We start from the raw sequence: 14,649 nt of genomic DNA on the forward strand, positions 1-14,649 counted from the left end.
CCTGAATCCCACTTGGCAGCTTTCTCTCTTAATCTTCCTGTGTGAGACAGGTAATGCAGAGAGAAGTAAGGAGGGTCTCTCCCCCCAAGCTGTGTGTCTCAGGACCATTAGCCTACCGCCATGTGCAGTGTTGTACAGTAATGGATTTTGTTTGGCTAATGATACAGAAATATAGTATAGGGATTTTGTCTGTGTTAGATTCTCTGAGCAAATGTTTTTGTCTGTGTAGCATACCTGGCGAAAGTTTGCCTTGACAGCTCACAATTGAGCCTTTATGTTTCGATTTCTATCCCAGAGAGTCTCAGGTCTGTGAGAGCCTGCATGTGGAAGCAGCCAGTCTGGTTGTCATGGATACAGGAAACACAAAATAATGTGGTAGACCGTGTACAATACTGAACCATGAGTAATGGAAGCTATGCCTCATGCATTGAAGTTCATTCTTTTTCATTATGCTTCCAAAAATATCAATCTCTCTGGAGACTACTGTATTCACTAGAAATGAACCCACATGTGTAAGAGTATTAGGATAGTCTTGTATCTAATCATTATGTATGCAGTAGTTGAAAAATAAAATGTGTACATGTAACCATGCATAGTCTTTGGCGTTAGGGCTCGGCTCCTTCACGGTAGCTCACTGCCAGAGCGAAGCATCATATGAAGATGATAATATAAGTACGGGCAGTGAGCACGATATTAGGGCTGTCCCCGAATAAAACAAATGTTGGTCGACCGAGAGTCGTCTGTTCTTTCGACCAATCGGGTTGGTCGAAATTTTCAAACGTGTATTTTTCCATATGTAGACACCCCCTATGTTTGAATAAAATCAACTATATGTCGGCTACTGAGCTTGTCTGCCTCTTTAAGCACTGTGACAAAAAATTGCTCCACCAAAAGAATATTGGTCGACCAACAGCCTATCGACCAAACATTCAATCAGTCGACTCAATGGAGTCAGCCCTACATGATATATGATATATCAAATCCCCTAAAGAAAGAAACACAAAACCCACAGGTGGAGGCCAGGGTGGTGGTGGGATTTAAGAAACAGCAAGCATAGCGAGTAACAGCTAGATACAGCAGCACGGCAGCAAGAGACACCAGCGCATGTGTGTGCGTGACATCCAGCTTCGAGGAAGCATGTGTAGAACTGGTCAACTTAAATAGACCAAGGGCTATTGCGCGCTAACCAAGGTTGCCAGGTGCACAGTGTTTCCTCCGAAACATTGGTGCGGCTGGCTTCCGGGTTGGATGGCGCTGTTTTAAGAAGCAGTGCGGCTTGGTTGGGTTGTGTATCGGAGGACGCATGACTTTCAACCTTCGTCTCTCCCAAGCCCGTACGGGAGTTGTAGCGATGAGCCAAGATAGTAGCTACTAAAACAATCGGATACCACGAAATTGGGGAGAAAAAGGGGTAAAATTAAAAATTAAAAAATTAAATAGACCGCATGTAAGTAGAGTGCAAATCCAATTGGTGCAATATCCGCGAATGCCACCACACTCGGATTCCCTTCTGAACGGACTACGCCGAGTGAAGCATATACAGTACATTGATAAGAGGAATGAACGGCTGGCTCATTGTAGTCATAAATCACAATTCCACTTGTCATGCAAATTACCATCCCCTGTGTGTGTGTGTGTGTGTGTCTGCATGTGTGTGTCTTAAAGTTACACCATGCTTAAAGTACTTTGCTAAGTGTCTTCTTTGTGTATTTTTCTCAGATGAAAGAGACAGAGTGCAGAAAAAGACTTTTACAAAATGGATAAACCAACATCTCCTGAAGGTAAGAATTGATTGTCCGCAGAGTTTCTTTTAGAAACATGCTGTACCATTCATTTTATTTCCCAATTCATTGTTTCTTTTTTTTTTGATTTTGGAGACTTTATTTGGCCTTCCAGTTCAATGATCTACATAGAGACTGTAATATGAGAGAGAGAGTTAGGCCTACAGTATGTTTTAATATTGTTGACTTGTATCACAGTTACGGTGGTAGCTACTAGCTACGGTCAAGTCTAGGGATGCACATTAATCATGAACATCTCTTGATTTTTCCATGTCACTAAGACTCTTGGTAATTATGAATCTGGTCCCATGGGTAGATCATTTCTCACATACCTCAATGCCTAATTAGTGTATTGTACCTCCACCTCTCTGTCGTCACCTTTAGGCCGTTCTGTGTTGAAATGGTTACTGTTTTTACAACATACAGATGCAAGAGAGATGGTATAATGGTCATGATAATGGAAAGACAGTATGGCTGGGAATTGTCAGGGACCTCAAGAGAGGATATTATTGCTGTACTTAGGTGCCAATACAATATGCATTGCGATTCTTACGATTCTATATGTATTGCAATTCGATATTGCAATGTGATGCTCCAAACGTATTACTCACTAAATGTCTGCTGCTGAGAGACAAGAGGGACCATCAGAAAACAAGGAAATAAAATTGCTTAAAACATTTTCGCTCACTATTTAAAAAGAAGCTATAAAATGAAAAAATACTAGAGTTTTGGCGCAGGTACAGCTGACTCGCGTTAGCTAACGCTACCTATAGTAGCATAAAGAATCACTAAAAGACAGGATGTTTCATGTTTTAGTCCTGTCAGTTTCCATGAAGATTAACTAAACTGTGTCGTTACCAGATGAGGTGAATAACCCATTAAAGAGTGATCAGCAAAGCATCACAGCCTTTCATCCTGGGCTACATAACTGATGATAGATGTTTAGCAGAGGTGCCAATGGGAGATGGCATTTGCTAGCTTGCCAGAGTTTGTACTAACTGCATATCTTCTTCCACCCATCCCATGATGCGGTATACATGTACCCAGTCATTTTCATTGACTCCGAAATAATCTAAATTGCTTTGGTTCATCTGCCATGGAATTAGGGATCCCCTTGGCAGAGTAACTGATTAAATTATTAATTTCCCACTTTCCCATATTGTAAAACAGTAAATGAGCAAGCAGAAACTATATCAAGACAAGGTGTTTATTATGCAAATCCATGCCAGTTTATTGTGTAATGTGCTTAGGGAGCGAGTTATAATCCTGTTTTTGTCACCTATTCAAGTGATTTAGCCTGATTTATTTGGTCGAAGGCAAAAGTGTTGTAAACCCCCTAAGCTAACACATGGCACAGCTGTGTAATCCCGTTTGGAGTGACATTTTATGTTGCTGGGGCAGTGGAGCAGGATTATTGGAGTAATGTTGCAGTGATGGCACGAGTTACAAGGCTCAACTGTTTTTATACTACAGATGGAGGTCAAATATTTTGGCTATTTGAGCTCAATTATGTCATATTTCATTATTTTCCCCATCATCTTAGATGTTGTTGCCAGTACTACAAACTGTAATACAATATCTGAATTTGAGAGTGAACTGTACCCATGGAAAGAAAGGCATTTTAACTACTGTACGCTCTAGTGCCAGGGTCAACATGCCTTATCCCCTGTGACATTGTCCGGGGGAGTTTAAAAGTGCTGAGTAATAGCGGGAGGAAATATTTGGCTGACCAACTAGTAACAGGGGATCCAGGGAGCAGGTCTATTTTGGCCCCACAGCTGTGCCTGTTTGCTGGGGTTATATGGGAGAGAGGAGAGGGGCCTGCCACGTGGCCTGGGTAAAAGCAGGCCACTGGGCAACTGGGGGATTTCACAGGCCTGGTGGTATTCAGGACAGGAAGAAGGGGAGATGGGCCTACTGGGAGGAGAAATCCTGGGACTGGAGTTGTTAAGTGTGGGGTCAGGATGAGTTATTTGAGGGCCATGGATATGTGTCAAAGCCATGTGCTCCCTCTGTAATACAGAGGTAGGGCACTAGTAGGTAGGGAACCTGATGGGAATTATGCTAATAAGGCCTTTTCATTTGTATTTATTAAGGATCCCCATTAGCGGCTACTCTTTCTGGGCTTCAGCAACATTAAGGCAGTCATAAAAAATATTACATGACATTACATTTCACAACACTTTTCACAACACATTAAGTGTGTGCACTCAGGACACTACTCTACTACCACATATCTACAATACAAAATCCATGTGTACATGTGTGTAGAGTGCGTGTTTTAGCATGTGTATGTGAGTGTTTGTGCCATAACAGATCTCATCCCTGGTACCTTATGTCTGTAAGTCTATGAATTGAGTCTATGAAATGCAGGCTCAGTCAGACCGAAGACATCTCCCTCACATACACCACTAATCACAGAATGGAATGTGGCTGTTGGTTTCCATCACTTAGTCAGTTGCCAGCCCAAGCTTTAGAGGCTCCTCTCAGTTCACACAGACACAGATGTGAAGAACTCTATTCTATTGCATAAAACAACCTTTCGATGCATAAACAGTATTAAACATAATCTTGTAATTTTTCTATCACAGATTCTAATCACACCTGGGTCAAATACATTGTGTCAAGTACTGGAGCTGCACTGGAGCTGCACTTGATTTAGTTTTCCCACTTCAATGCAATAGGCTCAAAAGTGAAAACTCCAAGCTAAATTGACGTACTATTTGACAGAAGACTGATTTCAATATTCCAATACATATGCACCCTCCTCATGTTTAATACTGCCCTCCCCAGTGCCTTAATTATTTCAACAGGAAGAGATAGTGCCTTAATTCCTTTCCTCTGGCCTTAGGTACGGAAGCATGTAAATGACCTGTATGAAGACCTACGAGATGGACATAACCTGATCTCACTGCTGGAGGTCCTGTCTGGCCAGTCATTGGTGAGTAGCGTGTTGTCATGGTAATGTAGCTCTAGCCTGTTATCACCCCTCATGTATATCTTATGAGTCAGAGGATATGTCTGAAATCAAACCTTATTCCAAAGGATACTTTTGACCAGAGCTCATATATTGTAGGGAATAGGGTGCCAATTTTCAAGACGTTTCCTTTTTGGAAATATGCTTGTATTCTTGAAAGGAAGGTTTGAACAGTGTGACATTATAAGTGATGATTTGCCTGGCTTCTAAACCCCTAGATAACACAATTAATTCCATTGTTTGATTCTGATTAAAGTAAAGGGAGTTTTCATATATGATTTCTGTTCCCTGGTGCAGTATCACGTTGCATGAGAATTCCAGGAATGTACCATTTTCTTCACACAAGAAATGTAAATAAGAGTTCAGGGTCCACTTTTTCAGACACATTCACTCTTAGAAAAAAAGGGTTCCTGAAGGGGTTCTTCATCTGTCCCCATAGGAGAACCCTTTTTGGATCTCGTTTTGATTTACATTTGGTTGAGAGGTCAACTATCGTGAAATTAACCAAACATTTTAAGATGTCATTTGATTTAGGTTAAAAGTTGGGTTAAAAAAATACACAATTCCCTTACGTTGTTGACTTTTTGAAAATCCATTCAGTTTTAGTCATCAGATTACATTTTTGTTGTTGAAATGATGTAGAAATAACATTGATGCAACCAGTTTTTGCCCAGTGGGATGGAACCCAAAAAGTGTTCTTTAAAGGGTTTTCCTATGGGGACAGCCAAAAACCCTTTTGTGTTCTAGATAGCACCTTTTTTTCTATGAATGTATTATATCACTTTGTTTATCAATCGGGTCCTAGATCCTGAAGCAACCTCTTGAGCAAGAACCAGCATTTACTTTCTTTTTTATATAGACTTAAAGCCCACATATGCAGTATATCCTACAGCTATAGTGTCGATCAGATGCATGAATCAGACAATCAGATATGTGAAAACGCCCCAAGACCATTTATGCTTCAAGGCCTGGGAGAAACTAACTGCATTACAATGCTTGTTTTGTAATGGCATTGCACTCCAAAAAAAACATGACTCGAAAGAAATGATGGCTGGATTGGAGACGTAGGAATTTTGATTAAGGCTGTTTGTTATCACTCAAATGTCATACTCAAATTTCATACTCAAATGTCATCACATTAGAGAATATGAAAATGAATCATGATCATAGCTGTCTTTTGATGTCAGTTGTTTGGTGGGTTGCAGCAGCATGAGTTCTCTGTAACTCATGTGAGGAGAAATTAGGTTCCCTCTAAAATAGGTGTAGCTAATATTTCTCCTTGAAGTCGCCCACATGTTCTTTTGTTTACATCCTGTTTCCTCTCTACCCTCTTCCTCCTCCATTTCTTCTATTTTGGATTTGTTTTGTTAATTTTACATCCTCCTTTTCATTTGTCCAACTTGTGTCCTTGTCTATTTGTCTCCCCCTTGTGTTTCTTTCCTGCGCTCACATTTACTCGGCCTGGTAAGCCAAGGGAGCGTGATTTCCTCAAGACATTACGGTTGGTGAGTTCGGAAGAAGCATGTGCGGTTGAGCAGCATGGAGATGAGCAGGTTGATGATAAGGGGGTTGGTGTGGTTCGCCGTCCTCCCCCTTGTAACACAACCAATGCAGCGTGTTCCGTGGACATTAACGAGAGTGGAACAACAATCCCACCACAGCCTTTTTACTTTAGTGGCCCGTAGTGAGCACTATAGCAATCTGTTTATATGGTTAGGTCAAGTTGCATTCTCTTTGATTTTATGATAGAAGTTTGTGTGCAACACTGTGTAGAATAGGGAGTGGCCCACTGTATGGCTTTAGAATTGCTAGCTGAGAAACTGAGATGGATTACATGATGGAAATGTGCTTGGCTTATGAACAAAAGGCCCAAGATCATGTTCAATTCATAGTTTTTTCTCAACAACAAAAAAACATACACTACCCTTTCAAAAGTTTGGGGTCACTTAGAATTATTGTTGTTGAAAGAAAAGCACTTTTTTTTTGTCCATTACAATAACATCAAATTGATAAGAAATGCAGTAAAGAAGGCCAGTTGTATTGCTTCTTTAATCAGTACAACAGTTTTCAGCTGTGCTAACATAATTGCAAAAGGGTTTTCTAATGATCAATTAGCATTTTAAAATGATAAACTTGGATTAGCAAACACAACGTGCCGTTGGAACACAGGAGTGATGGTTGCTGATAATAGGCCTCTGTACGCCTATGTAGATATTGCATTCAAAATCAGCCGTTTCCAGCTACAATAGTCATTTACAACATTAACAATGTCTACACATTTCTGATCAATGTGATGTTATTTTAATGGACAAAAAAAATGTGCTTTTCTTTCAAAACAAGGACATTTCTAAGTGACCCCAAACTTTTGAACGGTAGTGTATATTGTGCATGCCATAGTAAAGTAAAAGAACAGCACCATGCACTTCCATCTTGGATTGCAAGCGCATGTACAAATCAATCACATTACTGTGTGATTCACAAGATCTCCACCTGGGCCTTTAAGTCCATCCTCAGTAGCTTTGTGCATCATTGAGCCATACAATCAAACTGAACATCAACATTTATGAACCATTGAACATTTTTCATCAGATAGTGGCTTTCTATTGTATTCAATGTATACCAACAGCAGGCCACTTGACTGATTGTACCAAGTTGATGAGGTGAGCCATTGAGGAAAAGGCTTTTGTGAATGTTGTCACTCTGCTATTGAAGTGAAAGGGATTCCTCCGCCTCTTCTCATGACCAGCCAGGAGAGTAATTACTGAATCAAGAGCGCTGAACTGCAGCTCATCCCTGGGTCGTATTCTGCCGCTGTGGATCGGCAGGGGACTGGCTGGCTTGTGACGCAGTTTCCATCTCATTATCTCACGCTGTGTCCTTCCATTGTGCTCCTGTGTCCGTCACAGGAGTTTGTCTCTCTGCTCACATCATGACACTTAGTCCTCACAGCTATATGAATCCTAGATGCTTTTTGGAACTGGGAAAGGTCTTTATTGTTTGTGTTATTAGTCCTCATTGGAATTAGTTTATCACTAATTTCCGGTAAACTCCTGCCCAATTCAGCACTAATTCTATCAGATTATGTGTTCTGTCAGTTCACAGTTTGAGAGTACATAGATACATGTATTTTCTATCGCATAAATGCAGTGTACCAGTTGCGTAATTTCAGATAAACCTAGGGTATGGTAAAGGAATACAAATGCTAAAGCATTTGATGAAAATTCCTCTCAAATGAATTTTGATCAAATTAAAGCTCATTTACTGCATTTCTACACTCTGGTTTATTTTAATATCAAGTCAAGCAGCAGTAACCTAGCCAAAGCCATCTACTACAGCCATCTTTACCGCTGCACAGTTTTGAGAAAAAATTGCGCTGTTCCCTACAGCTGCATAGATGCGCTCTCCATAAAGCTAGCTAGCCATACAAACAGCCTTTCCTCCCACTCCCAGGCATCCACATGGTCCTAAAGTCTGCCCCCTGATACCACTAAACTGCATTTGCCTTTTAATCAGGGTTGGAATTATTTCCGTAACCTATTTTAAATGGTTTGTATAGAGCTAGGGTATGGCGACTGGTGTGTAGTAATAGCAGCGTTTTGTAGACCACCCTGGCTCCGGATTTGTTTGTTCCCTCCCTTTTGGTTTTTCTCTCTTTCCCTCAGCAGATAAGTGGGTAAGACCCTGGCAGGGGCATGTCCGGTGTCCTCATACTACTAATGGTGTGGTGAGTCCCTGGTCCTTGGAAAGGGAGAGACCACATGGCAGTCAGTAACTTGTCCCCCTCTTCCTGTTCCTCCTCTATTCCTACAGCCTCGGGAGAAAGGGAGGATGCGGTTCCACAGACTCCAGAATGTACAGATAGCACTGGACTACTTAAAGAGGCGGCAGGTAAGGACCAATCACATTTGCCGAAATGCTAGAACATATGTGTAGAGGAATTTCTGATAACCGTTTCACCATGTGAAGATATTGAAAAGCACACTGAATGCCCACATCAAAACAGAAACCCTGCTCATACCATGACAGGTTTAACCAATATCATTACCTCATAAAGGGTTCAATACCTCCCGCATGATGACTCACAATAGAGGACATGCTGAATCCATCTCCCAAGGGTGGTTACATCTCTGATTTCCCCTCCCCCACATCCACCACAGTCAGGAAGTGATAGAGATGGAGAACAGTGCTCACTGCCCAGCTGCAGCCTGCCAGACATGACGTCAGTGAAAGCAACCCAAGGCCTGAGACAAAGGATTCATAGATCATTAAATTATGCCATTGTTTTAATGACATACCAGGCCCATTCACACCTCATTCATATTCATAAACAGACACATTAAAGATTCACATGCTTTTTATTCTATCCTACTGTTGATTTAAGGCTGTACTGTATCATAATAAGGGTAGCGGTAGCATCAATGTTGCAATGAACTGTGGGATGGATAGATAAGATATTGTATTATTACAAATAGCTATGCCCAGACTTGAAAAAGCACAATTTAGAGGGTGAAAGAAAATTGCCTCTGCTTTCGGGTTTCACTGCTTGCTCTCTCATAATGAAATAAAATGGCATTTATTTGCACATGACAGGGATTGTCATGCATATCAATGGAAGGCCATGATATAAACATCATGGCAAATTATTTTCAATCAAATTAGGTAGAGTACCAAGCATGACAATTTTAGCCATTGGACCACAATAAAGTATTTGCATTTGAAATGATGGATATTTGTTTGGAACAATATCAAACTGCATTAGTTTATGAGAATGAGGACATGATATTTCAGCACATGACATTTCAACACATTACTATAAGCTACCACACTATAGTGCCGCCTTGTGGTATAGAGGTGTGGACTCAAGGCCACATAATAATAGTAAACTGATTTACTAGCACAACTTCATTACCAGCATCTGTTTTGGGGATTTCCACTTGTTCTAAAAAGAGGATAGACATTACTCTCAGAATATGTATGCATTTTTATGCATCATTTTAAAGGGGCTTTATAAATGATCTGTTACGGTGAGTATGACACACATACCGATGAACAAATTCAAATTCTCACTAATGTGTATGTACCCTGTTTATTACAAGTTTAAAGACATATGAATAGGTTTTGGATATAGAGACATATACAGATGTTCTTCAGGGATGTTAACCTACACTATTAAGAATAAAGGTGCTTTGCGGATCAATAGAAAACATTTCTTAAGCTGTTTAAATTGATGTAGATTTGGAATGCATCACTTCTGTGTATCATGCTTATTAGCCAACTGTTTTACAACTCCTTTCTTCAGGTCAAGCTCGTCAACATCAGAAATGATGACATCACAGACGGGAATCCCAAATTGACGCTGGGATTGATTTGGACCATAATTCTGCACTTTCAGGTAAGAGTTCATCTCAAATCACACATTTTGTTCATACTGTGTTTTTAATTTTCCATCTGTGTGAATCAGTGTGCTAGTATCCTTTCTCCATTGCTGTATTTTTTTCTTAGCAAAGGATAATCAGTGTGCATATGCTAGTGTTATTCATGTTCATTTGGTTGAGGATAAGGATGATCATATCCAGCTATATTATGTCACGCATGGAGCTGGGAGATGTCTCTTGTTTTGACCAAATTAAGATATCTGTATTTAAAAGGTTCTGGATTGAGGTATTATGTTTCTCTTCCATTTGACAGAAAATGCTAGTATATTGAAGACAGTGTGATTGAAAAGCTAACGTGTTGCTTAAACTCGCTACAGTTCTGTATGTTTTAAGATTTGCTTGTATAAGACTGACATTTGGTTCTGTTTGAACCATCTAAACCAGTGGTCACCAACCGGTATCGTGATCTTCAAGGCATTCCTAGTCGATCCTCAAACATTTCTGTTGAAAAGCCAACGATAAAGGCTTGTGCTGCTTTTTGTATTTTTTTGTGTTGCTCTGTTGGCTGTAGCTGCACTTGATTCAGAAGCCCTGCTCACCGGAAAGGCAAAGTGTTCCCGTTTTGAACCATTTTGTTTGTCTGAACCTCGCCTACCCGGCAGACTGGGAGATCTGTGGCTAAATCGAGTTTGCCTACTGCGCTAGCCAATCGCATTGCTCAAATCACTGTGCCTACAGCTTCCACGAACCCGACCACAGCAAAGTTTGATACTAGCCTGCGTGAGGTTGAATAACTTTTAAAACTATGACCAGAGAGAGACTGTCAAAGAATACAGCAAAGAGCTGATGTTTTTATGAGTGAGTTCATGTTAAACATTTTATTCAGCACTGTCAACACTGTTTTTATTCAACACAAAACACACATTTCCATACTTTCACTCACACAGCAGTTTATTTTAATATTGAGGAATATTTCACTTTCTGTGCTCAGAGGAACAACATGAATTTGTGCACGAGGCAGATGCAGTGTGACTCGAGTTTCGCCATCAGGTGGAAGACAGTGTCCCTGCTCTGGTAGGGCTGTTGCGGTGACCATATTACTGTCACACTTAATGAGAGCTCATGAGCATAAGAAACAATGCCTTTTTCCACCAACCTTTTCGGATCATAGTCGCACACCTCATGTAGCCTAGCCTTAGGCCTATATGTTTTGATAAGGTTTAAGGTAAACACATTAATCTGCTTTACAAGGGGTGTAGAGCCTAGCTGGCATACATAAACAGCGTGTGAGTTTCAAGTTTGGGGAAGATCATTTTCACCATAAAATGCACCTTTTTATAATAAAAGCATTACATGCATAATTGCATTTGCGGTCACTTTTGATAATGGTGATTTCCGCTAATGGAACATTCGTGCTTATAGCCTACTACCATGTGCGCATTGCTGCGCTTATAATGTGAGGAAATAGCCTCATAGTTTATCAGCATTCTAAGCTACACGTTCTGATCTGTTGCGTCAGCCACATTGCGTAAAAAATGTTTTTTTTTTAAATATTTGGGATCTATCGCATTACACAACTGTCCCAGACTATGTTTGGAATATTTATTTCTCGCACAAAATAGAATAGATCAACGTTTGTACTATGGGTGAAAGTAGATTGACATAGGCTAGTGCTTTTTCTGTTTGTTAGGACATCTTGTTCCTAAGTGGCGAGTGGCACAGCGGTCTAAGGCATTGCATCTCAATGCTAGAGGCATCACTACAGACACCCTGGTTCGAATCCAGGCTGTATCACAACCGGCTGTGATTGGGAGTCCCGTAGGTCGGCGCACAATTGGGCCAACGTCATCTGGGTATGGCCAGTGTAGGCCGTCATTGCAAATAAGAATTTGTTCTTAACTGATTATTTAGTTAAATAAAATAAATAAAGAATCTTCAGTATACACCTAGGAATTGGATAAGGACATGCGCAGTTGCGTCTCCGATGTGTCTGTCTTCACTTGTAGCCTGTGAGAAAGACCCGATCACGTGATGGAGAGCCATGTGAGTAAGATGTGATGCTCAGAACTCAGGGAGAAGGGCACAACGGTCACTGGCCTCAAATTACATGGATTTGTTTAGGGTGCATTACGGCCACACAAAGGAGATGCCGCCGTGAAATTCTAGGCATGTCAAATTGTGAATGAGTGACTGATGTAGTGTGTACAGCCTGCGCAAAAAAAACTAAGCAGAGCTCATCCCTTTCAAGCGACTTTTTTCAAATCGTCATTAGTCGCATCATGCAGCCTTACAATGTATTAAAAATCTAAACATATAGCCCAATGTTTGTAGAACAACTAAACTTACATTAACTCTAAATTAAGCATATACTGTAGGAATACCTATTTCTTTGTTAGCCGTTCAACACAGAATAGCCGTATGTGCGCACTCCCTCAAATCGTTTGGAGAAAATATCCTTTCTATTTTGATCAGCTTCTTTCAATTGTATTCTTCACACTATAAAATAATGCCACAGAATTCTAAGCAAATCTTGTCTGCTAAATGAACTAGTTTAGCCCACAGCCATTTGGCATAGCCAGATCAGGACCTAACATAAGGACAACTCATGGTATGCTATTCTGTTCTTCTGAAATAGACTACATTTTCTTCATATCATGCTTCTTTAGACCTGTCAAAAAAAAGAAAATGGATTTATTGTGAAGGTGTAGGCTATATTACAGGTGTAGGCTGTATTTATTATACATTTTAAAATGTAGATGTTCCAAAGGTCTGCATCAGTGGCTTGTGTGGAAGCCAGGAGATACTAAATGTATTTATGTTAATTAACAGTTAATTTCCGTGAGACCGACAGTTATTTGCTTGACAATTACCGCCACAGCCCTACTCTCTGGTCAGTCTCACTAGAGGAAAGGAAGGAGAGAGCAGTAACCCCGAGAGGTGGACCCTCTGCTCTCTCACCCTCCCTCTGTTGAGACTAATGCTGTGTTAATAAAAACTGGGAACTCGGAAATCTCAGACTTCCAACTTCAGTGCATTCAAGCCAACGGGAAACTGGAAAAAAACAAGATCCGACTGGGAAAAATTGTTTTGAACGTAATCCAACTTAGAATTCCAAGTTGGAAATTTGGGCATCTTTCTAGAACTCCGACTTTCTGACCTGAAGATCACTGATTTCATCATTTGACCTTGTTTTTTCCCCCTGTTGTCTTGAAAACACCATGACAGATTAGTCCAGTAAAATAAAAAAGCTACTTATTTGCAAATTATTTCAATTTATACCCAGCTATGCCTTGCAAGTGCTACACACAAACTGATTTATTTTGTTGTCAAAGCTCGAGTTTTGAAATATATTTTGGTATGAGAAGAACAATATTGGTAGGCCAGGTATATAGCCAGTATGCTGTGATAATGTATTAGGCCTCACGTTCGTTGTATGAAGGAGACCAAGGCGCAGGGTGGTATGCGTACATTCTCTTTATTAAAAGAATGAACACCGAACAAAATAACAAACGAAACGCTATACAATAGCGTGCTGACAGGCAACTACACATAGTCAAGATCCCACACCAGAAAGTGGGAAAAAGGCCTGCCTAAACATGATCTCCAATCAGAGACAATGATAAACAGCTGTCTCTGATTGGGAACCATATCAGGCCAACATAGACATACAAAACCCCTAGACATACAAAAACTCTAGACATTCCAAAAACCTTAGACATACAAAAACCTAGAGTACCCACCCTAGTCACACCCTGACCTAACCAAAATATATAGAAAACAGAGATATCTAAGGTCAGGGCATGACAGGCCTACTGCACAAACCACATTCTTACAGAGCTGCTTTTATTAGGTTAATGTTAACATTTTTAACTTATGTTTAAAAAATCTGAGCAGGCTTTTTGACAGCGAAAGTGATCTTGACTCAGAAAAGGTTGGTGACCACTCTTCTAAACTATCCGTTTCTCTTTTTATAGCTGTTGTTCCCTCCTTGGCCACAAGATGTCAAACCAGTCTAACAAAGTGTCATGCATATGGTTATTTTAACATAGGCCTACGTCTGTGGCAGTTTGCCTGCTGGCATGTACAGGTAACTGCCAAAATAAAGGAAACGCCAACATAAAGGGTCTTAATCGGGTATTAGGCGACCAGGAGCATCCAGAAACGCTTCAGTGTGCCTTGGCATAGATTCTAACAGTGTCTGGAACCCTATTGGAGGGATGCGAAACCTTTCTTCCATGAGAAATTCCATCATTTGGTGTTTTGTTGATGGTTGTGGAAAAAAAGCCACCGCTCCTGAAACTCCCATAAGGGTTCAATTGGTTTGAGATCAGGTGACTGACACACACACACACACACACACACACACACACACACACACACACACACTAGTGTGTGTGTGTGTGTGTGTGTGTCTCAGAGCTAATAGCTATCTGAGCTGAAATGGTGAAATGGTCATTACGTGTTTGTACTGTTTGTGCTTCAGTGTTGAATTAGAAGGAGGGAAGAGGTTGGACAC

General features: G+C 40.6%; 1 protein-coding gene across 1 annotated transcript in view; it reads left to right on the forward strand.

Annotated features, from left to right (window-relative positions):
- Nucleotides 1-14,649, forward strand: part of LOC112256808 (dystonin-like) — a 186,542-nt gene that overhangs the window by 50,017 nt on the left and 121,876 nt on the right. The window contains exons 5-9 of the mRNA XM_042328349.1: nucleotides 1,720-1,781; nucleotides 4,633-4,722; nucleotides 6,228-6,263; nucleotides 8,569-8,646; nucleotides 10,058-10,150. Of these exons, the coding sequence (XP_042184283.1) occupies nucleotides 1,720-1,781; nucleotides 4,633-4,722; nucleotides 6,228-6,263; nucleotides 8,569-8,646; nucleotides 10,058-10,150 (359 nt within the window). The remainder of the gene's footprint in view (nucleotides 1-1,719; nucleotides 1,782-4,632; nucleotides 4,723-6,227; nucleotides 6,264-8,568; nucleotides 8,647-10,057; nucleotides 10,151-14,649) is intronic.

This window comes from Oncorhynchus tshawytscha, linkage group LG01 (assembly GCF_018296145.1).
Source record: "Oncorhynchus tshawytscha isolate Ot180627B linkage group LG01, Otsh_v2.0, whole genome shotgun sequence".
NCBI classification, from domain to species: Eukaryota; Metazoa; Chordata; class Actinopteri; order Salmoniformes; family Salmonidae; genus Oncorhynchus; species Oncorhynchus tshawytscha.